The sequence below is a fragment of the Dipodomys merriami genome, unplaced genomic scaffold (genome assembly GCF_024711535.1).
Source record: "Dipodomys merriami isolate MVZ:Mamm:240054 unplaced genomic scaffold, mDipMer1.0.p SCAF_4, whole genome shotgun sequence".
NCBI lineage: Eukaryota > Metazoa > Chordata > Mammalia > Rodentia > Heteromyidae > Dipodomys > Dipodomys merriami.
The window spans coordinates 14,955,643-14,983,294 of record NW_027205603.1 but is presented as its reverse complement, the minus strand read 5'-3'; the positions used below and the strand labels follow the sequence as shown (position 1 = coordinate 14,983,294).

Below are 27,652 nucleotides of genomic sequence, written 5' to 3'. Positions count from 1 at the left end.
ACACCAAAATGCCAGAAGTAGAGCTGTGGTTTAAGCAGTAGAGCTCTATTCTTGAGCAAAAATGCTCAGGGACAGTGCCCAAGCCATGAGTTCAAGGCCCAGGACCAACATACACACACAATTAGAGACACTTAGAGCTAATTTATCAGCTGATCTGAGGCAAGTCACTTACTTTCCCAGTACCTCAGTTTTCTCTTGTAGAGTAGCTTCCAAAAACTGGAAACTATAAGCTATATATACTGTTTATAGTATTCACTCTCTAGAAGGTAATTATGCATTTACCTTTCTTAGAAAAATATGTATGCATATCATGGTAGGCACACAAGTATAGCTTCTTCTTATATCAGAAATAGGAAGACGAGGCTCTGATACTTCCAGGTTGTAGTAGAATTCTCATAGCTGCTTACAGTTTAATACAACTTTGAGCTCTGTTCTCATGCTACTAAGCATTCTGATGAGAAATTATAATTTGACATTTTCTCTGTGTATTTCAGCTAGGTATCCTCAGATTGAAGGTGACTTTTGATTCTCTAGGATTCTCAAGCCACTCGTAATTTTTGTTGCTCAAAATGTTACTAGTTAAAAACTAAACTTACAAATTATATGTGTCTGACATACATGAAGAGAATATAAGAGACAACAATTGTATATGCTAAATATAAAACAATATTCTTGAACTCATGCCCTTGCATTCCTTCAGGACAAAGACCTAAGCTGTCATTTTCCAGGTCCTGTTTATGAATGGCTCTTCTCATATCTCCTGACACATGATAGATGCTCAAATCTTGCTTTATACCATCTTGCTTTATACCATCTTGCCAAACAGAAATGAAAGAATCTTTTATGTGTAGAATTTAATGGTTTGGGAACAAATTCACAGAACTTCTGCAAGGCAACAGCACATGATTTGATGCACTCCTGCACACAAAGGTAAGAAATACATACTAAGTAAATGACAGGATTTGTACCTTTGTTCTTCTCTGTCAGAAAATAGTCCTGGCATGAATGTGCTGTGCCATGGACATTGGGCAAATCGACTTTTCATACTGACAGGAAGCTCCTTAGCGGTGGTAACACGGTTTTCATCAGCCCTGTGCACGTCTCTGTGAAATAGTCTATACGATCTTTCCAGTTGCCAACTAGCTGACATCACACTTTAATAAATCAGTTGGAGAAAAACATCCAGCTGTTAAGGAGCAGGTGAGGCTTGGGACCTAGGCCAAGAGAACTCACTGAAGACCTGAGCATGGATGAATATGCTGCACACACCTGGAATGGCAGGTGATGAAAGATGATGGAATATGTACACCCACAGTAGGCCAATTCATCTCAGAGATGCTTGAGTTGACCAGAATAGATTCCAAATGGAGTTGCCAGTGCTTCTGACCCATAACCACTTACCTTACAAAACTCTTTTGGTTATGTACCGAATTAAGAAAATGATAGTAAGGTAGGCCATGCTGCTCTTAGAATATATTAGATGAATGGGTAGTAGTGTATGGGGCCGGTGAAGAAGAGAAGATAGCAAAAATCTAAGCACAGAAACTGTAATTGCTGCTATGAATAAATATCCACAACCCAACTATATCACCAGGATTTTGCATATGTTTCCAGTGGGTTGAGAAGAATACTTTGAAGGCCAAATTACTCTTGGTTGGATAAAAGAAATGGGAGGAGATTGTAGATAAACATAAACATCAGAACAAAAGCCTGGTAAATAAGTGTACTGAGCAGGATTCAAGCCATCTTTGTTACCTGGATTCCTGCTGCAGGTAAAGCTCCAAGATCGAGACCCCCACGGGGGACACGAAGAGGTAGCAATTTCATTTTTTTTGTCAACTGCAAACCAATAATATATTGCATTTAACTCTGTTCCTTAAAGAATTAGACAGTAGTATGTTGAATGGCTCAGGATGCAAGTAGGTTATAGGAAGATACCAACAACACAACTTCAGTTCGGGGTCAAATACTTGGTGAATGTTTACTGAACATTTTCCTAGGATTTGAAGAGTTTTTCTGTCCTAGCTGGTGTTTCACATAAGGGCACTCTATGTATGAGTTCAGTGACAAGATTCCAATCCATTCCAAGACCGCTTTAATGAGCAAGGTGGGCCAATAGGGAGGAAGGTCCTTTTTTGGGCTAATATTGTAGTAAAAGTATCAAAGAGCCACTGAAACAATGGGCATTTGGACAGTTTCCATATCAGGTCAAGGATCTGTTTTGTACTGGGATGAGAGGTGGTGACATGATTTAGGCTGAGTTCACAATTCACAATATAAAAATATCAATACTCTGCAAGGTGGGCATTTCAAACACACAAAAGTAAACAGAATTGAGGCACAGAATTGGTAAGGTTATTAAACTTCATTTTATCTATCAAAAATGAAAGGTAAATAATTTAATGAAGGGGCATTAGGATTTGCAAGGAGCTTTTAATTCATTTGCCAAATCTGGGTTCTAGACCAGCATTTCTACTTCCTCAACGCCTATTTAATGCCTTTCAGAATCTGTTCAGACATCCAGAACGTAAATTGGCTCTCCTCGAAATTCTACCGTAATTGGTCAGATCCAGTTCTGTATTCTAGACCTCTTCTTACATTTCATATTTAGCCTTAGTTGTCTTTTCTTCCTTTAGATATATGTCCTGCTGTCATAGAAAATAGGATGACTAATGTCTGTCTGCAGTCCTGACACAGCCTACCAGCTTGAACCTTATGAAGGGACTCCAGGAAGGATCTGAACTCCTGTTGTTACCCATTTTATGACTGCCTCTCCTTGTACAGTTGCTGATAAACCATACACCTCATTGATACCTTAAAAAAGATTCTTCTGGACATCCTTTTGTTTACAGATATCCATTTAGTTACATCTCCTAGTGTTCTCTCAGTCAAACAACTTATCTCCCCCTTTGCTGTTGGTATCCTGCTTTGATTGCTTGTGCTACAGTGAGAAATCTCCACCTCATTTCTCTCTTTGCCTTGGGTACCAGGAAACTCAATGCTTTATTCAATGTTTCATGGCAGTAGCCACATTATGTCCCAGATACTTCTTTAATTTTCATTCAATGTGGAAGCTTATTTCTGTTTGCCTGGAGGCTTTAGTCTGTCTATATGTTATGGTAGTCATGTAAAACTCCTTTTGAATATAAGTAGTAGTTAAAAGTAGAATAAGTCATGAAACTCATTGCTTGTTAATTTTTTTATACTATTGGAATGATAGGTTTGGCTAACTGAGAAGCTTGCAATGTTATTTTTTTCCATATTAACATGACTTTTTGGTAAAAAAAATAAATTAAAGGTGAAAATGAACCCCAAAGATCTTGGAACACATCGGTATATAAGTATTTTGAATGATGCTGCGATGTAGAAAAGCCAATGGGTATCCAAGCCAGTGGCTCAACAGCCACATGTCACCAGAATTTCTCGTACCACACTGTGCCTTATTATTTTTAAAGGGTTCTGTAAATTAAACGTTAGATCTTATTTGAAAATGTTGAGGTAAATTCTATCAGTTTTAAGCCACATGAACAAGCAATAAGACATGTGTGGAGGTCTCAGAAAAGAAGGAAGGTTGATCACAGAAGTAGAAACATTCTGCATAAGTTTCCAGGGCACATGAGGCCTCTACTCCATTCCCCCTTCTCCCATCACCCCCTTGGACACATGCTCACTAGCCAACAAGATGGCGGTGGCTATCAATGCTAGCTTCAGGTTTTCCTTTTCAGGGTCCTTTCTGGAGGGATAGCTCACCATCCTGGGTCCTATTCCATTAGACACTGCCACATTAGTCCTGTGCTCCTGGAAGAAGATGGTCACCCCTCTTGGTGTCCCCATTTAGGAAGGCAGTTTAGATTCTGAATAGCCAGAAAAAAACTTTCAGTCTCATAAACATTGGCATTTCCTAAATGTTATTCCAGTAAGTGTCGATTTTTGGTGATATGTTCATTATTATCCTATTCTCCCAATGTGGTTTAAAGTTAAAGCAAATACAGCATGCTGTTTTCCTGGGGGATTCTTGGGAAAAGTCTTAAAGAGGAGGCATGCTTCATTTACATAAATCAAAATATTTCAAAATTTTCTGAAACAAGTACACCTTGCCTAGGAGTCCATTTGGAAATTTTCCTTTATTCTATACCTTGGGACAAATGACAAGTTATAAGAGTTTTGACAGATTTAACATTCTGATGTCTTGGGGGATGTATCTCTTAGGAATATCAAAGAGCTTCTGTAGTAATATCTCCACAAATAGAAGGTCCAAAAAAATAACCCTAAAGTTCACATATACCTTAAAAACCAATAAAACATATTGAAAGCCCCTTTAATTCACTGGGATACACATAATTTAAAGCACTTATAAAATTCCCCAGAGATGGTGTTTTGTCAAACTTATTCAGTTTATCTCATCATAAGCTCTGGATCTTCTAACAAGATTGGAAATGGAATCCGATTACCTCAGTTTTGGCCAAGAAAACAGCTCTTTGCTTCTCTTTGAGCTTGGTTGAGCCTTATATTCATTTGTTTAATTTTTATGTTCTATTGGGGAAAAAATCTTGGAGCTTTTCCAATTTGCTGACACCAATCAACACTTTTTTGAAGAGTAATTTTGGGGGCAGAAATCACAGCATTATGCACATGTGAGAAGTACATGGGATGTACAAATAGCTATACTCGGGGGATGTTATATTCTGACTCACTCGCCTCACTCTGGGCCTGCTTTTCATGTGGACTTGTTTCTGGCTTGTGACCAGGAAGAATCATCTAGAACCTCTATCATTTGGTTTTCAGGGCCATGGAAGACTGCTACTTCATCCTAGGGTGCTCAGATTGCTGCAGTTGCTGCTCACCAGGGAGTAACACCTTATGAAATGTGTCTCATCCCCAGTCAAACCCTGAATGCCCTTCTCTTTCCCCATTCCAAATGTGTGTGTGTGTGTCCATGTCATGTATGTGTATGCGTGCACACACATGCATGAGTTCACAGTGGAGTCCCTCAGACAATTCTGCGTTGTTCTTGCATCTCCTCCCTCTCACCATCAACAAAGGTGAGCATCGTCCCCAGGGAGCACACAAGGCAGAGAGGGAGTGTTTGGAGGATGCAGGAAGTGATGCTTGCTTTGAGCATTTGTAAGAGCAGGAGGGATGGTGTGGGGCACCTCCTGCTCACCCCATTACAGGTCATCTGGGCCCTGATGGAGTCCCAGGCTCCATCAGCAGCATTTCACACCCCACCTTCTCAGTATGGGGCTGGGCTTTTGTATTTCAAGTGTATGCTAGTCTCACACTTACAGAACACAGGGTTTATGCAGTCAGGAGAGTGGGCTGTGTGTATTTTGTTGAAAAGAGAAATGTTTCTTTCCCTCCAATCTCTTTTGATTAGTAATAAAGAGTCAAATTTATCTTCATGTTATGGATGATGTTTTCTTTTTTCTGAACTGTATGAGGTGCCCGAATGTAACTCTTCACTTGTGTCTTTGTACATGCCCTCTACAATGTTTAGGGTATCAGAGTCCAAGAAACTCACTCCTGGCCCCTTATTTCATGATCGGAAAACTGTACTATTATAAACTACTTACTCTTTTATGAAATACCATATTCAGTTCTTTGGGGCTTCAGAAAAAAAGTTTTATAGGTTGAAAATATAAAATCCTGAGGGGGAAAATTGTTTTTGTTTCCCTCCAGTTCCACAGACTGGGGTAGTTCATATGATAGTCATTTGACAAATGAATTCTAAGAGAAACATCAGAAAAACCTTTGATGAGACTATTTAGTGGAATAATTAAGTTTGCTTTTGTGAGTTACAGGGCATATAATCATATGGTTTACAATCAAATCAGGATCCATATGAGTGAAATAAACATGCAGTGCAGGCATGTGCCAGAGCCCCTGAGCCAACATGAGTGTGCAAAAGTCCTCTGAGGACAAAAATTGGTGAGGCTGGGCGGTTCATCGAGCACAAATGTTGGGACTTTAGCTAATGCAATAGTGAAAACGCAAAGGATCAGTACAAACGACATGCAAATGAATTCTATAATTATTAATCTTTTATTAAGATAAATATATAGCCCGACGCCAGTGGCTCACACCTGTAATCCTAGCTACTCAGGAGGCTGAGATCTGAGGATAACTGTTCAAAGCCAGCACAGGCAGGAAAAGTCCATGAGACCCTTATCTCCAATAAACCACCTGAAAATCAGAAGTGCCACTGTGGCTCAAGCAGTAGAACATGTGTCTTGAGCTGAAGAGCTCAGGGACAGCAACCAGGCCTGGAGTTCAAGCCCATGACGAATATATATATATATATATATATATATATATATATATATATATATATGTATATATATATATACACATATATATGTGCACATAAATGTATAATATGTATATATACACATATACACACATATATGTATATATACATATATGTTTCTTGGTTGGGTAGTTTTAAGACAACCATCATTTTCTTGTATAGGACATTATTTATTTAATCTTCCCATTGATTTTGTGAAGATGATTAAAAATGTAATAAGTGATTATGAGACTTCATAAGGAAAGAATTCAATGAACATATCTGGGAACAAAGTCAGTACTCATTTGGAGGAAGAGATTAATTAACAAATCAGAATTTTAGACCCATGATTTTTGCCTTCCTTAGTATGAAAGATCCTCAGGAGAGAATCTCTCTCTCTCTCTCTCTCTCTCTCTCTCTCTCTCTCTCTCTGTTATCTATTTTTTTTATCAATCTAAGTCTTTCATGTCATTGAATCAATCTATTTATCTATCAATCAGATACCCAACTTATTGCTATCTGTTTGGCACACAGTGTGTTTTCTTAGGAAGGTCTTAATTATTTAACCATTCCATTCAGTTGACACTTTGAGGATCAGCCTCAGTCCAGTAAGTTTAAATGTCCTATTTGACCAATCTACATCTGAATTTATTTCTGTAAGTTACATTCATTTATTCACTAAATTTGAGACAAGTTACCTATGTTTACCTGCATATGTTTACCAGGGGATTAAATTTGATTTTTACTTTGCATTCCTAGCAGAGTATTGGAACAAACAATCTAGGAAATTGGACCATTAAACATACTGTTTATTCATGAGTGTAGATGAAGAATATCTGGCATGAAAGCACCAGAGACACACACACAGGGCAAGGTAGGGTTTTCACTGTGATTCTGAATGCATGGGAAAGACAAAGTGTATTTAAATCCAATGAATACACCTTGTTGTGTTTGAATTTTGTTCCAGTGTTTTGTTCATTAAATAATATGTTTCATTTTCCCTGAAAACTGTTGATCAACTTGAAGATTACAATGTGTGTGTGTATATATGCATTGCATACATCAGTTAAGCATGTTGGGTTCACATTTTTCTATTTGTTTCTTGTGAGATATACAATTTACCTTGTATATCTCAAATGAACCATAATGAATGATTATTTTGAAATTCAGTATCCTTACTTTAGAGATACCTAAGCATTAGGATTTTGTGTGTTATAAATTTAGCTCAACAATTTGTAAGATTTCCTTTAATTTTCAAATCAGAATTGTGTTATGGATGGGACTTGAGCAACCCCAAACAATGGAAAGTGTACAGAAATACGTACATATTTACCTACATACATAGATGCATATACAACAAGCACATACCTGCACATGCATGCATGTGTACTAAAACATCATGAACTTTGTTGGATGCTTTTACACATTCTTCTGGAAATGTAAGAACAGAACTTTCCTTCTAAGACCCTGTGTGTTATGGCTGTGTGTCAAAGCATTTACAGCCACGGGAAACGCATTGCTCTGAGATAGTGGTTTGAAAACCAATGTAGAAAAGCTTCCAGAGTTTCCTACGTGGCAATAAATTCTATGTTACCCAGAGATATATTGTTCTTGCATTTTGTGTATTCTGACAAAGAAAGTTCAATCCTTCTAGGGACCTGTATTTCCCCTTTGGCCATTTTGGTCCTATGGGTTCAGTCTCACACCAGGGTCATAATTCCTTCTTAAGCCAAAAGCATCTGATTGAAGCTTGAAGGATCTAGATCTAATTCTGTGCCTTTACTAGCCAGTTCTTGGAAAAAAAGTACTTAAATTCTCTGGGTCTTCTTCTGACATCTACAAAGCAAAGCTGTTGTACAGTTAATCATCTCTCAGTCCCCTTTTGCTTCCCTATAAGAAAGACATGACTGATCTTCTACAAGTTCAATAAATTCTTAGAATCTGGATCTTCAAAAGAAATTCAAAAGAAAGATGCAAGAGGCACAACAGATTTCACACAGAGTGTACTACCCTCTCTAGAGAGCCACAAAAAGTTCAAGGAAGAAGTCTTACACATTATTTAATCAAATCTGATGTTAGTTCAATTCTACAAGTTTTTTGTATTCTCTAGAGAAATTATGGTTTATCTGTGAGAGGTTTTTATAGTGGTAAAAATGGAATTTGTGAATTTTCTGTCCTTAATTGAGTTCTAGATAGCGTTTCTGGAAAAGGCACTGATAGTTTGCCTTTCAGTTTTAAGAAAAATGAGAGACTTTTTTTTTACAGTGGCAAAAGTGGAATTTGTGAACTTTTTGTTCTTAATTGAGAGTTGCATGCATGTAGGACATCATCTTGCAATTACAGACCTGTCATCTGTTATAGGCAAGGCAAAGATTTGAAGAGGAATTTCTAAAATCTATAGTTAAGGATGTAGCCAGGATTAAAAGCATAGCTGTACGTGTATTCATCTCTTGAATTCAAGCCCTCTAATTACACCCACTTCCATGATTAGCTCCTGGGGAAACACAAAGTAAAAATTTGCTGACTGGTCCATTCTTCTCCTCAGGACAGCTCGGTATCAAGGCCTCTGTCATGTTGAATGATACTATCTCACTAGCAGTTGAAAAAGTCTCTCCCTTTAGACATGGGGGTATGTCCTGTGCCTGGTTTGTCATCATTCCCAAGTGCCAAGTGTATTAAGGCCCCTCCATAGAGTGTCTCCATTGGGGTCATGCTGTCCAGCCCTGAGCTCCCTTCTGTGCCCGACACTGGGGGTCCTCACCAAGGTCATGCATATCAGTAGCAAGGAGGTGTGTGTATAGGGGTGGAGATTCCCTGTCAACTGTTCTTGTTCCTTTTGAGCTCTCTGCCTCAGCCATCCACAGTCCATGGGGCTTTGGTAATGCTTGGGAGCCCAGAGAGTAATAAGAGAACTAGGTAAAAGAAGAAGCTTGTTCAGAAGTCTCAGTAATAAAAATGGGAAAGGAAAGCCTCCTTAACATGTGCTGGGACAGCAACACCTGATCCAGGAAGGAGGGAACAGAATGTGTGTGTGTGTGTGTGTGTGTGTGTGTGTGTGTGTGTGTGTGTGTGTGTGTGTGTGTGTGTGTGTGGTTTTGAACTCAAGGCTTTGTGCTTTGCTAGTTAGGCACTCTACTACTTGAGCCATGTCTTCAGATAAGAATTTTTGAGAAACAAGAGTATCATCTGACTGAGGCCTGCTGTGTGTGGCCTCAGGCATGTGTCTTAGCCTCTCTGTGATCTGGTGGTGTCCCTTGGTAAATTGAAGGTAATAAATGGCACTACTCTATAGTTTTGTTGGGAGGAGTTAATAAAGTCATATTTCTTAAGCTCTTAGGACAGTATAAATGCTCAGTAAATGTTTGTTGGCAATTTTCCTTTATCTTCACAAAGGGACAAATGGACAATTTAGTTCAGAGGCCACATCTTGTTGATTTTACATTGGAGTAACTGAGTAAATTTCAATGAAAATACTAAAGGAAAATCCCAATTGGATGGACATTTTAGTATTTATTGTCTTGACCTCAGGGGCTAGTTTAGGATTTGAAAACTAGATTTGTACAAATGCCAAGAAGTTTCATCTCATATCTTTTTGTCTGTGTTGTGAATTTTCTGTAATGTCATTACATAGCACCATATACATAATTGTTTCTATTTATTTTTTCCTACTTACTTAGATGTTTTTCATTTAGTTTCACTTAGTATCGTGGGTCTGACTGACCTAACCACAGACTAGAACTCTAGTCTTTCTTATAAAAATCTATCAGGAGGAAATCATGTACTCTAGCTTCAATTACATGTAGAAGACTTTAGGTGAAGCCTGTGGTCCAGAGAAAGCTAAGCCCAGACATGTAGAAGACTTTAGGTGAGGCCTGTGGTCCAGAGAAAGCTAAGCCCAGGACCAACTTTCCCAGGGCAACACCATGAAAGAGATAATGCCACAGCATCCAATGTGAATGTTGCATATTCTTAGGCACAGATGTTTAGATAAGAGTGCTAAAAACTCAGACACATAAAGTAACCTTTCCGAGGAGGTGAACATAGCCAAGCCATCTGAAGAAATGCTGAAAAACCAGTGTAGCCTAAATATTGACTAAAGGCAAAGTCTAAGTGCATGAGGAACAGAATTTCTTCTTATACCATCCCTGAATTTAAGACACAATACTTTCATAGTGATGAGGCTACCAGAATTCTCCTTTGGATCACTTATAAGTTAATGTGGATAAATATATGTGAATCATATAGAATGTGCAAACTCCTTTGAAATTATTTCTTTAAATCAATTTGTATTTTTAAATTTCTTAGAGGTTCAAGCTTTGAAATGCTGTCTGGTATGATTCCGTAGATGAATGCATAGGCTTATCTACTGTGGCCAATATGATTCTGGCTCAAAATGAGCAGGTCAAATGTACAGATCTACTAAAGGATTTTGTCATCTAAAAATGCATTGGAGTATAGGTTATATATAGACCTCCTGCTCACCTAATATTTAGAAAAGCAAGACATGACAGATGATAGATAGATGAGTGATAAATACGATTCTGAAGTTTTCTAATAAATAAGATATCAAAGACCAAGAGGCATGCCATCTACCTAGGAAAAGGGATATTCACAGTGACTGCCATCTTTTCCACAGTGAAGGCCATATCTATGGATATGCGCATGACAGCAACTCCTAGGATTCAGTATATCAGCTCTACTTACATTGTATTAGAAAGATGTGACCTTCAGGCAAAGAAATACTGTCCTTGGACACAAAAGTTGCCAAGACTATAGAACAATCTAAGTTAACGCTGACTTGGTGCCAGCCTTTTGTACTATTATAGAGACATATGACGCTGGCCTTCAGAACTGGTGGTGGCTGAGCCTGTGAGCAGTGCCCAGACCTTCCTAGAGGAAGAAGTTGGGCACCAGTTCCAGGCATGAGGGACTAAAGGCAGGTGCACATCTATAAGACACATAGATGGTGGTGCCCAAATTGGACCCACCAGGAAAAAAGAAAGAAGAGGCAGAGAATTGGAGGGATGGGTTGACAGCACCGTATTAGAGGATCTGCTACCTGAGAAGGATCTCAGGCTCTTCCAAACTTGTTAGCTCTTTGGGTTTCATCTCGTTTCTTAGATGCAAAACACTGGTGAGTGGAGAAGGGCTTGCTAACCATGGGGGACAGTGGCTTGGGAAGCAATGGGTCTGTGGCTCTCATGCTTTCTCAAAGGAGAGTTGTCAAATTTCAATGTAGAGGACAGAGAAGGCATCCCCATACTGAGACTTAACTTTCTGGCTATTTTAGAACATTTTTTTCAGAGCTTACTAATACTGCTTAATCCCAATCACTTAGCACACACACAGCGGACAAAAGATATTTGACAAATGTTTGTTGAATGGCTAAGTTCCAATTTACATAACTGATTAAAAAATAAATCAGACTATGCCATCCTAAATCTGACCACTAGTTCTCTTGACACACATTTATTGATGATGCACAAAGGGGTGGGGTCACCATTGGGAGAAAATACACACCATGATCTTGACTCGAGGAATCGAGAGGAAGACAAGGACAACACCCAGTATTCAAACCTACACATTGAGAGTATTCGTCCCTAGATTTCATTATCCCAAGGATGGTTTATGGACATCATCTCTGTAAACTAACCTTACATTTTGTTACCTTGCATAAATAGGTGTGCTCACAGGATCCATAACCAATCTTGGTGGGAAAAATTCTCTTGTAGTGTTCTGATTAGTTTTATAAGAAACTGTCATTTCAAACATGGGATTCATTTCCTTAGTGAGTTTTAATTGAGTATCTATTATGTTTTGACCATGTATAAGAAAGGAAAAGGTCAGACTTAGGAGATTTTATATTTTAATGATGGCATTTTGTTTGGAGATTTCACTTGAAATAATGAAGGACCTATAAGAGGCAATGCATTTTGTAAACAACAGCAACAACAAAATCTACCTCTACTTTGTGTTTTTAGGATATTTATAGTAGAACGTAATATTGTGTTTAGGTCATGACCCAAATATTTTCAGTGCCTGTTGTATTTCACAATGTGGGTCTATATCTCCAGAGAGAATGCTACATCAACTTATTTTTGGTGAATTTCTGCAGTAGCTAACTCAGAGATGTATTTGCACAAGAGCTGATTAAAAGAAACACATATACCAAAGATAATTCTTATATGAATACCCATGCAAGAATAAAATAGTATGGCCCATATTTTTAAATCGTGTCCTTTCTGCATTGAAAATGACTTAAAGTACAGGCACAGGAAGAAAGAGACCTCTCACCATTTTCCTTATCTCTCTCTCTTTCTATCAAAACTCCTTTGTACAGCTGTCATTGGTGTGTCTTGTTTTATGATGCAAGAGGATGGATTATTTTCTATTTGTGAGAAAGTCCCCCCCAAAATAAAAAGATTCAAATAGTACAAACAATTGCATTTGGAAAAATGCGACTTAGTAAATAAGACAGAAAGTCACCAAAATAGATTGAACCTCCACTAAACCCAACTATCCAAATTATTTGAACTCATCTGTGAAATATCCACAATGGGATTTTTTTGGTAATTTTCACAACTAAGTAATTCACATATTCTTTGATATTATAAAGAATGATGACAAACTAGCCACCCTTTCTCATTATCTCCATGAGAATTTGTATTATTTTAGACAAGATTTTTTTAAAATGTCATATTAAACTTATTAGAAGGTCTTTTAACATTTTAACCTTTGATAGCCCTATCAATGTTTGTGAATTTTAAACCTTGAGCCTATCTTCTTCCAATATTACATATCTATCTATCTATCTATCTATCTATCTATCTATCTATCTATCTATCTATCTATCTATCTATCTATCTATATTAGGAATCTACAGAAAAACATGAAGTGCATATTTTAATGACTCAAATCTCATCCATTCACTAAAACAAAGCCCGTGTCACAATTTGACTGCCACTAAAAAGAAATGAATTAGAACCTCAGGTGATTATAGGAAATTATCAGAACTCCCAAATTTGTTAAAATTATACATAGATCATCTACCTAAATGCTTGATAAGTAAACATCTTCTTCAATGTGAATCAGTGCTTGAATCTCAGCCTGTCTGCAGTTCCCCAGAGTGGAGGGGTGTGTGAATATTGGAGTAGCATGTTACCACACATCAAAGCTACCTTTAGAAGCAACATCATTTGCTCAGAGTTACTATCTTTCAAAGGTTGTCAATTTAGTACATTTCCTAGGCTGCTGTCTTTTTCCCTCCCCAGTGTTTGTCTTTTCTCAGCATTCTTCCTAGGTATCCAACAAATGATTTTTATTTCAACATAAAAGCATAATTTCTTCTTGAGGGATAATATTGTAAGCACAGAATTATTTGAATTTTAAAAGGCATGTCTGGACTATATGCTTTGGACTAAAATTCTAGGTGGTCCTTTTAAATAGAAAGTTTGAACTATCCTAGTAAATGTAGATGAAGTATGAAGAAAATGCTTTTATGCCTGTGGCTAAATTGAATGATCAATATATATATAGCAACTTAATGAACAATGAATGGCCCTATTTTTTGATCTTTTTTGCTAGTCTCTAAATTTATAAAAGTTGTTTATAATCTAAACATCATGCATGCAGACAGTGCCTGAGCCTATATACATTTGTATACATTTGTATACATGTTATGTTTTAGTATTTAGATGTGAACACTGTTAATGCAGCAGACTTGGGCCTTTTCTTGAAGGCTACTGCTCTTTTCATAGCCATGAGCCAATGTGTGCTCAGCATCTGTTGTGGACAGGGATGAGTGATCTCAGCCAGACTTGAGGTTTAGTGGAGGTCACAATCTATTTTGTTGACATTTCTGTCATATTTACTAAATTGCACTTTTCCAAATGCAATTAAATTTTGAGGAAATATTGCATTTGTTTCACAAAGAGGAAAAGAGGAAAGCTGTGTAGTTCTGGTGGAGTTTGATGAGTACAATCTGTTTTTTTTTTTAATCAATTAATGATGATCCTAGAGATAGCTTGCCACTAGATTATTAGGAACCCCAGCCCTGCTTTCTGAGAAATGATCTCCCTGCTTTATTGTTATTATTATTATTATTATTGTCAGTTGTGGGGTTTGAACTCTGGGCCTGAGCGCTGTTCCTCAGCTCCTCAGCTCAAGACTAGCGCTCTACCACTTGAGCCACAGTGCCACTTCTGGTTTTCTGGTGGTTATTTGGAGATAAGAGTCACAGCCTTTCCTGCTTGGGCTGGCTTTGAACCTCAGATCTCAGCCTCCTGAGTAGCTAGGATTACCGGCATGAGCCACTGGTGCCCTGCTTTTATTATTATTTTTCATCTATAAGAAGGAGATTGATTTGGGGCTAACATCTTCTACAGGATGTGGGAGAATTGTGTCTCCAATGTCCTGTTTTAATATCACATTTGAGGAGACATATTTGGGAAATCATGTAAGACATTACAAAATGATGAGGCAGTAGGAAACAAGAATCAGAGATTTCATCTCAAAACAAATGGAGCAGCAAAGATTAATTAAATCTATAAAGTTCTCCAAAGCACATCCCAGGAAAGGTATTTAAAAATGTTTTCCATTATATGCAAATCATCAAAATGTGGTTTGTGTATCATGTAGGCATAGCATTGACCGCATCTATTAAAGATAACAGGAAAGAGTGTTTGTGAAATACCTTTCCAAGAAAATATTTCCAGCAGCATTAGTTTTATTAATTATCTGAATGGAAAACCAACCCACAGAAGGAAACCTTGGTCTGTGCTGTGAATGTGTTATTTGTTGATGAAATACAAATGCTTTGGTGGAAAGACCATAACCAAATTGGAGTTACAGAATCCATGCAAATGAGCAAGCACTTAACCCTAAAATAACTCCCGCCTCCTAGCACCTATGTTTTCTCACTGTTGTAGTTTCTTTTTGTCTCTTTCCAATCTTTAAGAATTTTTGATCTCCTAAGGTGTGAGGAGGCTTTGGCTTGGGCTGCTGTTAGAATTGAATTAGCAGGTACACAAACATGAACGTTCTAATTGCTGTCTCTATAGCAGAGGCAGCTCAGCAAAGCCATCTCCAGTCTTGTCATAATTTTATGTACTCCTAGGCCACAAAAGCATTCGATTTTCATGTCATTGGGATCTGAAAGAAATGACTGTAAAATCTAAGAGTCACCTGGACATTTAGATTGTTATTTCTCTTCAATTTTAAACATAAATATCATTTTCTTTGTTTCTAGGAATACTTGGCTTGTCAGATATTATCTTAACTATGTATAGAATCCTCTCCTTCATTTAAATATAAATTTTAGTTGCTATTCTTGAGATAAAAACAAGTAAGTTTAACTACTGGTAATTTTTGTAATTTAAAATGTATGTTAGTGAATAACAATGTATTTGTATTTTCTAACACGAAGGGGACATTTACTATGCATTTTATTACCAGTAACCAGATACTAATTGCATTCATTTCCCATCAATAAAAGAATAAAATGTAATTATTATAGTGCACTTGGTACCCAGTACTTATAACTAGAATAAAAATTGATTAAATTATCTACAGTATATATAGAGGACCTGGGAGACTCAGATTAACTCTTTATTTTCAAATATATATTGCTTTTCCAGAAATGTCTAATATCTCTGTAAGTAGCCACAATTATTAATCAGATTACAGAATCTCTCAAAAAACCAAAGGACTTAAATTCTAAGTTGGTTATTATTCTTGGAAAGGTGGCTTCACTCATGTATTTGTGACGAGATTCAGAGCTAAATAAAAGTCCTGTTTCTTTAAAGTCAGCCAAGAAGTCACATACAAAAGCCCCAATCTTCATTACTTCTAAATAAAAGAACAAGTAAATATAAAATAAGAAGTAAACAAAGGAGGAGACTGCAATGCTTGGTAAGAAATGTATGCATTATCCTGCCCATGTAATTGTAGCCCCTCTGTACAGTATGTTCTCAAATAAAATAAAATAAAATTAAAAAAAAAAGACTGACTTTACTTGTTAAACAAGGATACCTTATTTCAGGGCAATAATTCCTGCTATAAGTTTATAAATTTCTAAAGGTTCTTTTCCATGCCTGCTTTCTAAGGTCTCATAAGAACATATGAAACTTGCATGTGGATTCATATTTTAACGAGAACATTTTTTCTTCTCTCTCTGTGAAAACAATCTTCCTTTATTTGATAGCGCCCCACTTGTGAGCCTAAATACATAAGAACTAGTAATTCATGTTTTCATATAATCAAGTATTTTCAGCATGCATTTTTTTTTCTGATGGAAGGAAAAGCATTTCATTGTTAAGTTAGTGGCTAATGAAAGTACATTCTATTTACAAGTACTTTGCAGCTTGAATTAGTGTTCTTGGTTTCACCATAGCCAGGTTTGGTGGTGTGCTGCGTTTGATACAATCACCTGGAGAGTGCCAATAGTAGTTTGAGTATGATGTAAAAGACACTTGTGTTTCTCATAGTTCTCTTGGAGTTCACCTTTTTATTCCCCTCCCCTTTTCAGGATTCAAAATGGCTAAGGGCTTTTAAGAATCTTTCTTCTGATATGAAAATTTCTCCTATAAATCTGACATACAGAAAATGTGAGGAACCAAATTTATCACAGCACCATCTATTCAGAATGAATATAGTAGTATTTCAAAGTGATATAGAACAGAGTTGTGTAATTATTTTTCCTTGGAAGAGTTGCTCAAAACTCGTGAATGCTACCCAAACAGTGGTGCTCATTTTCTGGCATCATGGAAAAAGGAACACGCAGGCTTAACAACTGGTCAAAGGTTTCAGCTGTCTTTACTGTGTGTGCACACATGCATTAAGGTAGCCGAACGCATATGTAGATGGAACAATGACACACACTTTTTTTTTTTCAATTGAACCCAGAATATTTTCAGAGCCTAAGCTACCTTTCCGCACCTTCAAAAACAAAAGTACAATATCCTTCTGCATCTTTAATTATATAACTAACATTGTTTCGAGAAGGATTTTCTGCAATCACCCATTTAGATACGGATGCACGAATCTCATATTTTTTATTATTCCAAATTCAAGTTCACTCATCATATCAAATGCGCTTGAAGCAATCTCAAATTGCTGTTATTACACGGGTCACTAAAAACCAAAGAAATTGGTATAAATTTTAAAAGGAGAGAATGGGGAAAAAAAATATCCTCACACACTCAGATGCTGGCTAAGGGTTTAATCAATTTGATTTTTTTTTATCACTAAATTCAGTCCTTCCTCTTGAGCTGTCAGGAAGTGAGATAAGCCGAGGTCACGCTCCAGCCCCGAGTAGGCTTTGAGCTGTGTCAGCCACCAGCTCTGATGACAGCGTCGTGGGTTTCTCTCGCATTGCAGGGAATAGAAAGCGACTCAGCAGCACTGCCCGCATCCAGAGCACAATCTTTCTATTTCATTAATTTTTCATGGAATTTCATTTCACAACAAGTCGGCGTCTGCCATCCATCTGCTCCTCTTATTCTGGTCCCCTTTTGCCAACTTCATATTTGCAGTCAGCAGCATTTAGCATCTTGCCCCCAGCCCCGCTACTTTCCTGAGAGCCTTCGCTTTACTTTTATGGGGCTACCTTGGATGGGTCGTCATTCTCAACAATTCATGTCCAATCCTCTAATACTCAGAACAACCAACCATTGGGAACAGCAGCTACATTTCAAGTTAATTTACATGATTGTCAATGCCCGTGAAGAAAGACATGCGATGTGTCACCACTCGAATTCAACTTAACTGGCCTTGCCAAGTGATTGTTTATGTAGTATTTCAACTATTCTTCCACTTTCTTCCCCCTCATAATTCATGGAAGACCAACCTGCCTCACCCTAAGTAAGCTGCAACCTTCGTTTTACCTTGTGCCACTAGCTCAATGTGTATTTGTTGCATTTTCCTCCCAAATGTCTTTGCCTTGAAGTTGTCTGCGCATTATATATAGAAAAGAGTAAGATATTAAAATTTTATTTAACTGACAAAAAGCTTTTCATGTTAATGCATAGCTTCTTTTGGGAAAAATAAACTCCCCAAAGACAGCAATAACAGATTCATAAAACAGAATATATGTTCCATTTTAATAAATGCAAACATATTTATGAGGTTTCTCAAAGTATCCTGGCATTATGCTATGGTTCAAAGATTATTTGATATATTTCTAAGCATTTTGTTTTTATGCCTTGATGTTTTGCCTTTGAGATTATCTGATTAAAATGATACTAATAAACTATTTCTAACTTCACTTTCATTACTTTGGGTAAAAAGTGTACTTTTATAGTATGCAAACCTAGTTTATTTCTTAGGATAAGCAGATATTATCCTAATTGGCCACATAAGATCTGAGTCTGTTCATAACCACCGTGCCCATTTCCATCCAAAACCGGAAAACAAGCTATAATCTCTGTCTGTCCTGCAGATAATCAAATATATGGATATTTAGTGACAGCAGGTAAGTCTTGACAAACTTTCAGTGCTATCATTATTTTCTAAAATCTAGATTAAATCAAAGCAAGTTATTCTTAAGGCTCACACTTAATCATGGGATGTGAACATTTACCATGTATGTAAAAAGTAGATGGTTTTCCTGTTTTCCTTGCAATGCTTTTGTTTTTGTTGCTTGTCATTGTCTCATAAAAGCCAAGTTTCAATACGTCCTATTTGTATAAAAATACAAAATATTTGCAAATATTTTTGATCAAAAATCCTAACTAAAAAAATTATCCTTAGGGAAAATGCAAAATACAAGGTTCTGAGAAAACAATAGAAGTGAGATGTTGGGCTGGAGAGATTGATTCTGTGATTTACTTTAAAGTTTATCTGAGAAAGAAAAGCAGGCTTTTACTAGTGAGTCCCTGCAAGTCATATTGTGCAACTAAGTTTTTATTTTTTTCCTTTTTCAGATTTTTAAGGATACTTATTAGTTCCTATACAATACCTTGAATGGGAAAGCATTTAAATTCCAGGACAACTGATTGTGCCAAACAGTAAAGAAAGTATCTTATCACAACCACAATTATAACTATTGTGTTTTGAGCTGTTAGACTGCTTGGACCGTTAAAAATCATAGTATACCAAAAGTCTCTTTTAAGGCATAAACAGCATTTCACAACACTGGCAAACTAAAAATTATGATGAATTTTCAAAGGCAGCTTGCCCATTAGAATAGGTAGAAAAATTTTGTTGCAGGTAAAAGTAAACATTTCATCTGAGCTATATCTCGTCGCTAAGAAGACAAGTCCATACTTTGTACTTACAATAGTGTCTCACAACTCAAGACAATCTTACTAGAATTCCTGAACAGTTATCCATGCACATGTGGATTTTTAAATTGTGAAAAGGACAGAGTTTTAATGTCAAGATTTGGGACTATTCTATTCAATTAATGTAAAAGTATATGACTATGAAGATAAAATTTAAACTTATTGTGTTTTTCAGAGAAGAAGCAACTACATTTGGAAAAACTAGGAATTTTGTGCAAACATTTAGTCTTCAAAATATGAAACGAATCATTTAATGTGTTCCATAGCCTGCTACATTATCTGTGAATTTGATCATGTGTATTTATGTTGTTAACTCCTTCCCCAAAGAGAGAGAGAGAAGAGTTAGGTGTTTGCTTTGACTTTTCTAACATGGTAGCTGTTAAACGCCACACAGACTATAAGAGGCATTAGTGTATGATTCTTCATTGTCTTTTCTCACTTCAATATTTGACTATGAAATGAAGACATTTGGTACAGTCAAATTGGCTACAGCATTTGCTATAGGCATTTATTTAGAATTGTGATACTTTATAGCAAATAAGAATTCCTTCAGATTTCTTTTCCCTTCAAAATGAATAGTTTCTAAGTTAGTATGCTTGACATTTAAGGGCAAGGCAAATCAATTTGAAGGAGGTATTAATGAGTTCTATTTCTATTGCAAATTCTGTTCCATACTCTTAATTTTAAATACCGAAACAGATTAAGGCAAAAATGTTGGGAAACAAGAATGCCTGAAGTGTAAAGATGGTGTTTAGCCTTTTCTTCTAAAAGTTACATTCGGTGATTATTCAAGGCTGTGATTTACTTAATGTTGATGTCACTTTTTGTGAGAATTTAGAAGAAACCAACAAGTCAGTCTCCAAACATTTTCAATTACCCCAGTGAATATGAAGGAGACATTTTTAGCCCTGTTCGAGTGAAACTAGAATTATGAAGCCAACCCCTTCTGGGGAAAAAAAAAGGTTCTCAAAGCTTTTCAGGAAGTTGTCAGGCCATAATCAGCTCCCTGTGACCCTGATTTGCAATCACAATTAATAACTGTTTGCTACTGACCTGTATGTCTTTGAACTGTTGGGTAATTTCTGTTACCACAAGCAGCAACATCAGACTTGGTGACAGTTAGAAAACTGTTAGGAAAGAGTCAGGTAGAAACTTGTCCTAGATCATCACAAAGAGAAACATCCTCCAGGGCTTGTGTATGGCCATAGCTGCATCCAACAATGGGATAAGCAACATCTGGAAAATCTAAGCCATTTCAGTTGTGCTTTTCTAGCTATCCTTCATCATTTAGGGTTCACTTTATTAAAAAAAAAAAGCCATCTATGCTGAACTGGACTTTGCCCTTTAGACTCCCCCAGAAAGACCTGACAATCACCCAAGTTCTTCTCGGAGAGAGAGAAGGAGCTGTATTAGACTAATTTTTTAATCCTGAGAAATTCCTACAGGCCAGAGTGGCATTTTAGGGCACGGGGCCCTTGAATTAGAGCAATTGCTAATTCTTACACAAGTCCTCCTGTCAAAGCCCTCCTCCACGCTGCACGGACCAAGTTCAATGCCACGGATCTCCAGGAATATACCTACTAAGCCACACACTGTCGGTTTTGCAGCAGCACCCTGTCATTACCTTTTTTTTTTAAATCTCTGTGTGTGTGTGAGTGCGCGCGTGTGTGTGTGTAAGCCCCCTCCTCCCGGATGTAATGCATTCATTTATTCTTATCTAAGAATGAACCCTGTCCTCTTTGTAGGAGGTCCAAATGTTTACTAAGCTACAGGGAAACCTCACTAAGTAAAAAGAAAAAAACAAACAAAAAACTCCCAGACAATTTGGGATGTGGGGACGAATTGCCTACGCGTTGCCCACTCCTTTCTTCTTCCCTGGAGGTAATTTATGGGCCGAGGGAAAGCTTCCTCCCCGGTTTTCCTTGTGTGTTGGCTTGAGTGAGCGTTTCCCTTGGCCACCGGGTTGTTGCTGGGTCCTCCCGGGCTGGTACCCAGAGAAAGGAGAAGCCAGAGAGGATGGATGGATGGATGGGTGGGTGGATGGATGCTGCCCAGCGCGCTCTCCCCACTTGTACCGCGGAGCTGCTACTTGGCTCAGGTCCCTCCTGGCTGGAGGAAGCAGCCCCAGGCCACTGACCAAGGGATGCAAACTCCCAAGTGCAAGACGGCGGGGAGACGTCCCCTGGCCGCCTCGGATGGCCGGAGGACGAGCGCAGGGGAGACGGGCGAGCTGCAGGGGTCGGGCGGCAGCGCGAGCGCGCGGCGAGCCCCTTACCTTTCCTTTTGGACCTCCTCCGCCTCCTCCTCTTGCACTTGCATTTGAGTTGACTGTTTAGCCCTCCGGACCCTCTGCCGCTGCCCAGGATGGATGCCATGGTGCAAACCCAGCGGGAGAACCGAAGACCAACCCTTCCTCAAACAATTTCACCTCCTCCTGCTGTTCCTCCTCCTCCTCCTTCTTTTCTTTTCTTTCTTTTCCTCTCCCCCCACCCCTTCTTTGCTCCTTCCGCCCGGGGGTGGCTGGGAATGAACGGCTGCTTGCTTTTGCAAAATCGGGAGCAGGTTCACTTTGGGGGATCCAGCCTGTGCGGCGCGAGCGAGAGAGCGCGAGCTCCCGCGGATGGTTCTCAGTCCCTTGGTGGCAGCTGGGCTGAGAGGTCCTCGCGGGGTGCCCAGTGCCCAGCGTCTCTTTTCTGCCGGGGCGATCAGCACCCCCGGGTGCCCAGCTGCCCTCCGTGCCCAGCCTCTCCTCCTCTGGGCTGGCTCCCAGCGCAGGGCCGCTACTTTTGCACCTCTGCGAGTTGTTTGGCACCAACCAGCCACTTGGAAGCCAATCACGCAGGGAGCTTGTCTATTTGCTGCTGCGAAGTCTAATTAGATCCAATCACCACTGTCTTCTGGCTCTGACATCAGCAAGCGCCAGCCCCCGCCGCCCTTGGCAGCTCGAAAACTCAGCTCGCCCTGGGGTGGTTAGAACTGCTCAGGACTCGCTGGAAGGAGAGAAGAGACCCCCCACTCCTCCCCCCCCCACTCCGAGGGAAAGACAACACCTGGCACTTGTCTGGGGGCTCAAGGGGGGAGCCTTACAGGAGGAACCCTACTCTGAGCCGACCCGGTGGTGGTGGCCCCGTGTCTTGATAAGCTTAGAAAGATGCTTGGACAGTTTTTTTTTTTCTTTTTCCCCCTCCAAACCCAATAGCTACATTTTTACTTATTTATTTTTAACTCATTCTTTAGAACATTATCTTTAAGTAAGCGTATGGAGTTGCCATGATAACAGTGGGTGTATGAATACATCCTATACCGATCCATGTCATCCCCTTCCAACATGCTCGCTCACCCCTTCCCTACCCACCCCTTCTTCCTCACTCTTCTTAATTTGGTAGGCTGTGCATTCTTCCTCTCTTCTTCTCTTCATTTGTCCACTCCTTTCCCCTTAACGCCACCCCTTTTGAATGCCCCTGATGTTTCATTTTCTCTTCAGATAGTATAAATGTTTCATCTCCCCCCACATCCCCACTAGTTAATTCATTATAATTCTCCTTGTGGGGAGGGAAAGAATAGAAGGCTTAAGAGTTGCAATTTACCTCTTTAGCAGTATTTATTTCTCAGAGACCAGGGTTCTGTCAGTTTGTCTTCCTGGCTTTATATTTTATTTTATTTTTCTTTCAGACCCCTAGCTGTTTCTTTTGCAAAAGAAACATATTGCATTGAGACTGAGGTGCTATGATCTGAGCCTAAATTTTAGGGAGAGAATTCCTGTGTCCTTTGGCTCAGGGAACAATTATATGAAAGCTAGAGAGGGCTTTCATTTGATAGTTTTAATGCCAGATGTAGCATTGGGGTGAAAGCAATAATTATGAGAAGGTAGATTGCAATTTGAAATAGTTTCGAACATCCACCCCACCCCCCACCCCAGGATATCCTAGTTTTTAATGCTGTCTTTTTGGAGCCATAAAAATCTAACATGTAAGAAAACATATAATCCAGCAACACCATTCCATTTTGCACTTAAATATCATAAGCTATCAACAATCATAATTTCAAAAGCACCCATGCTAAAAAGTCATTTGCCCCAATTAACATGTTGATATAAAAATAACACACAGATATTTCTATCACACATATCTCTTGCAAGTTGTGTGTGATCCTGAAAATTTCCAGATAATTATTCTCATGTCAGGTTAGGAAAAAATGTGATTTCTCTATGGAATATTGAAAGTAATTAGGAAGTTCATATTCATGTGTCATTTTGTGGTGAGCTGACAGACTGCTTCCCCTCCCCCCGCCAATTTGGTTTTCAGCGAAGAGTCAGAGACATTTGATTTCAAATATTAACTCTGCTGCTGTGTTATTTAAATTATGCCTCAGTTTCCTCCTCTGTAAAATGTGGTTAGCCAATAACTTCTGCATTACATCCCTCATGCTTTTGAGTCAGCACACATTGCTGGCACATATTTATCCCTGTGATTCTTACCAAATTGATCCAATAGACAATATTGAAAAACTCTTACAGGTTGGTTTCAAAGAGACAGAGACCATGCATTTATTTTCCTTTTAGATTATTTAACTGGCTCATTTCAAACCTAAGACCATAAACAAACCGGCTTCCTTTCTTTTCTGGTCTGGTTGAATGAGTTCTTTATCTTAACAACACAGCTAAATGCTACTGATAATTTGTGGAAAATATTGAGAAAGTATGTGTCTCACCCACTTTTTTCCCCTTACAAGATAAAATAAACATGAGCGCTTATACTCTATCCAGAAATGTAGCTGTACAACTCTGTCCCTGGATCTTCCCTATCGGGCCTCTGCACCTCCACTAATCCAAAGTCACCTATTGATGGGTCTGTGGAGAGCCCATCACAGAATTTAGACAACACTTCCAATAGATGTCCCACTACAGAGAGACTGGTGGAATTTTTTAATGACTCTGACATAGCCCCTTCAGCCCAGAAACTGCTTCTGAGACGCCCGTACACTAAATCTTATTGTACTAACACTAAAGGCAGGGGAGGCAGGAAGTAGAACCTGTTATATTTTTCTTCTGATTTTGGAAGGGTTAGGGAAACAACATCTATTATTTTAACCTGACCTGAAAGGAACTTAGTTAAGATCAAAATCTTGGGAAATGTTTTTCTTCAAAATTCCTCAATTTGTGCATTTTGTATCTAATGCAGGCAACCAGTATTTACTTATTTATTTATTTATTTAATTTGTCGGTTGTGGGGCACTGCTGAGTTCTTCAACTCAAGGCAAGTGCTCTATCACTTGAGCCACAGCCTCAGCTCTCAGCCTCCTGAGTAGCTAGGATTACAGGCTTGAGCCACCAGTGCCTGACGGCAACTATAATTTAAGTTGAGCTAGGTAGTGCTTTGCATGTTTATTTCATGAGAGCCTATGAATCTTAAATGCAGTGTGAGTGAGGACAGGCTAACAAAAATGGGGGGTCTCTCATCCAAGAAGCAGAGGCTTAAAGAAGGGGTTCACAATGGTAAGTATTTCCGGTCAAGCATAATTCCCAGTTTGCTTCACTTTGTTATCCTAAAGGGCTTCGAGGGAACAATGTGAAGCTGCTGTTCTGCTGAGCCCTTTTGCTTTTTTTTTTTTTTTTGTTGGTCGTGGGGCTTGAACTCTGGGCCTGGGCGCTGTCCCTCAACTCTTCAGCTCAAGGATAGCACTCTATCACTTGAGCTACAGCACCACTTCCGGTTTTCTGGTGGTTTATTGGAGATAAGAGTTTCACGGACTTTCTTGCCCGGACTGGCTTTGAACCGCGATCCTCAGATCTCATCCTCCTGAGATCTGTATCGAGGATTTCAGGCATCTTTTTATCTATTCTCTGGACTATTTTGACACAGCTTGGCAGCCTAAAATGATGAAGAGCAGTTGGAAGGGGGAACAGAATTGGGAGTCAATGTCACCCCATTACCATCAGGACACATCACATCATGGATGTGTCCTAAGCTAGTTTCTGCTTAGTTCTTTTCCTTCCCGCCCGACAAAGAGATAGCTAGGAGGTTCACAGGACAGTGGAGGCTGGCCAAATATCAACTGCAGCCTAGCTTGAGCCTCCCAGCAGGAGAGTTGAATGAAGTGGAGCAGGTCCTCAGTTGGTTGGACAGATAGATTGTCCTCACACCCAAGTAGCACATTTGTGCCTAGGAAAGAATTTCTACAACAAAGGATACGATTAGACCCACTCACTGCACCCCATGATTCTTGCCACTATTGTGACGCTCCATTTACCTTGCCTGACATCTTTGCTTGGTTCCTCAATATGCCTTTCACAGCAGCCAAAGCCCTGGTCTCCATAGCTTACAGTTGTACGGATCCTGTACCTGGGGAATTAATACTTTTGTGTGATGCATCATAAGAATCACCACAGGTTTTTCTAGCTGAACTGAAATGACACTCATTTTAGAGATGAAATGGTTGAGGTTCAGAGAACTTAACAGACTTGCCAAAATCACACAGGTTATTCGTCAGAAGTTATAATCAAGCCATTCGAAGTTTATTGCCTAGACTTTTTTTTTTTTTTTCAGTCATGGGGCTTGAACTCTGGGTCTGGGCGCTGTCCCTCAGCTCTTCAGCCGAAGGCTAGTGCTCTACCACTTGAGCCACAGAGCCACTCCTGTTTTTCTGAGTGGTTTATTGGAGATACGAATCTCACACACTTTCTTGCCTGGGCTGGCTTTGAACTGCAATCCTCAGATCTCAGCCTCCTGAGTAGCTAGGATTACTGGTGTGAGCCACCAGTGCCTGGCTTGCCTAGGTTTTTTATGCTGTGTATACAGGCATGATCCACTGGTGCCTACTTCTGGCTTCTTTTGGAAGTTGGGTCTTACTACCTTTCACCACACCTAGTTGGCCTTGAATTTTGATCCTCCTGTCTCTGCTTCCTGGGTAGCTAGGAATCCAGGTATGGACTGTTACACCTGGCTCTACTGATTTTTATGTTAGGATGTGAGATCAGTTACTTATAAGTATACAAATATATCCACCTATCTATCTGCATATATGAGCTGGCTATCCATATCGATTGTGACTTGCACTGTCATTAGAAGCATAAGCTACCATGTTCTTTATTTGTGTGTACAACTCCCAAGTGGGCTTTTCTTGGAATAAGGTTATAATAGAGAGAGAAAAGCCATTCTAGATGTAGAAAGAACTCTATAGGCTTGGAAAGTAGTTTCTAGTGTATGCCACGAAGAACGTGTATGAGAAATCTCATAGATGATGTAATTGACCTGACATTCTGTTTCTACAAAAAAAGATAGCCACAAAGCACAGACTTTCAACGTCACCTTTCTAGTCAAGTTCAAGGCCTCTCATTTTCATTGTGAAGTGCATTACTTTGGACTACCTAATTTATCTGAGACCACACATACTTATTCCGATGTCTTTATTTTTTTAACTTATTACAATATCTGTATTGTGTCTTTATTTTTTAACTTATTACAATATCTGTATTGTGTCTTTATTTTTTTAACTTATTACAATATCTGTATTGCCAAGTAGTTCATATGAATGCATAGTTAACATGCTTTCTTTATTGGCTTTTAAAAGAATTTTTATTGGTTTCCCAAAACAAATAAGAACATTGACATAAACAAACATGACACATTTAGAGTCAGAATTTCTGCTAATATTCCCTCCCCATTGGGCAATTTTACTGGGGAGAATATAACAGAACAAAGGTTTCCCTGGAGATATTTATGTGTGCTGACTTGGTTTATCATTGCATATGACATTAAGTTATTATTTTTACAAAAAGAGAAATAGTACAGGAGTGCTTTTTTTTTTGGTCTTTCATCTTCAGCCATTGTTCTTAAATTTAAATAACTCACATCAAAGAACTTGGACAGGAGACCTGAAAGTATTGAAAAATGATATTTTGAGATAACATCCAGTATATCAAATGCATTTGTATTCACATTCTCATTCAAGGGTGTAGAGTGGGCTAGGAAGGAGGGTCAGGGCAGACAAGAAGTCCTGGGGGGCAGAGAATCCTCGGGTATGAAAATGTTCTTTATAAAAGCTCTTACGGAAATTATTTTTCCCTTTGTTCTTGTCTTCTTCTTCT

At 38.7% G+C, this 27,652-nt stretch overlaps 1 protein-coding gene across 2 annotated transcripts in view; it reads right to left on the bottom strand.

Annotated features, from left to right (window-relative positions):
- Positions 1–22,328, bottom strand: part of Adarb2 (adenosine deaminase RNA specific B2 (inactive)) — a 411,210-nt gene extending 388,882 nt beyond the window's left edge. For both annotated transcript variants that reach the window (XM_069990577.1, XM_069990578.1), the window contains exon 1: positions 21,842–22,328. In XM_069990577.1, the coding sequence (XP_069846678.1) occupies positions 21,842–21,941 (100 nt within the window). In that variant the 5' untranslated portion in view covers positions 21,942–22,328. The remainder of the gene's footprint in view (positions 1–21,841) is intronic.
- Positions 22,329–27,652: the final 5,324 nt, after the last annotated feature.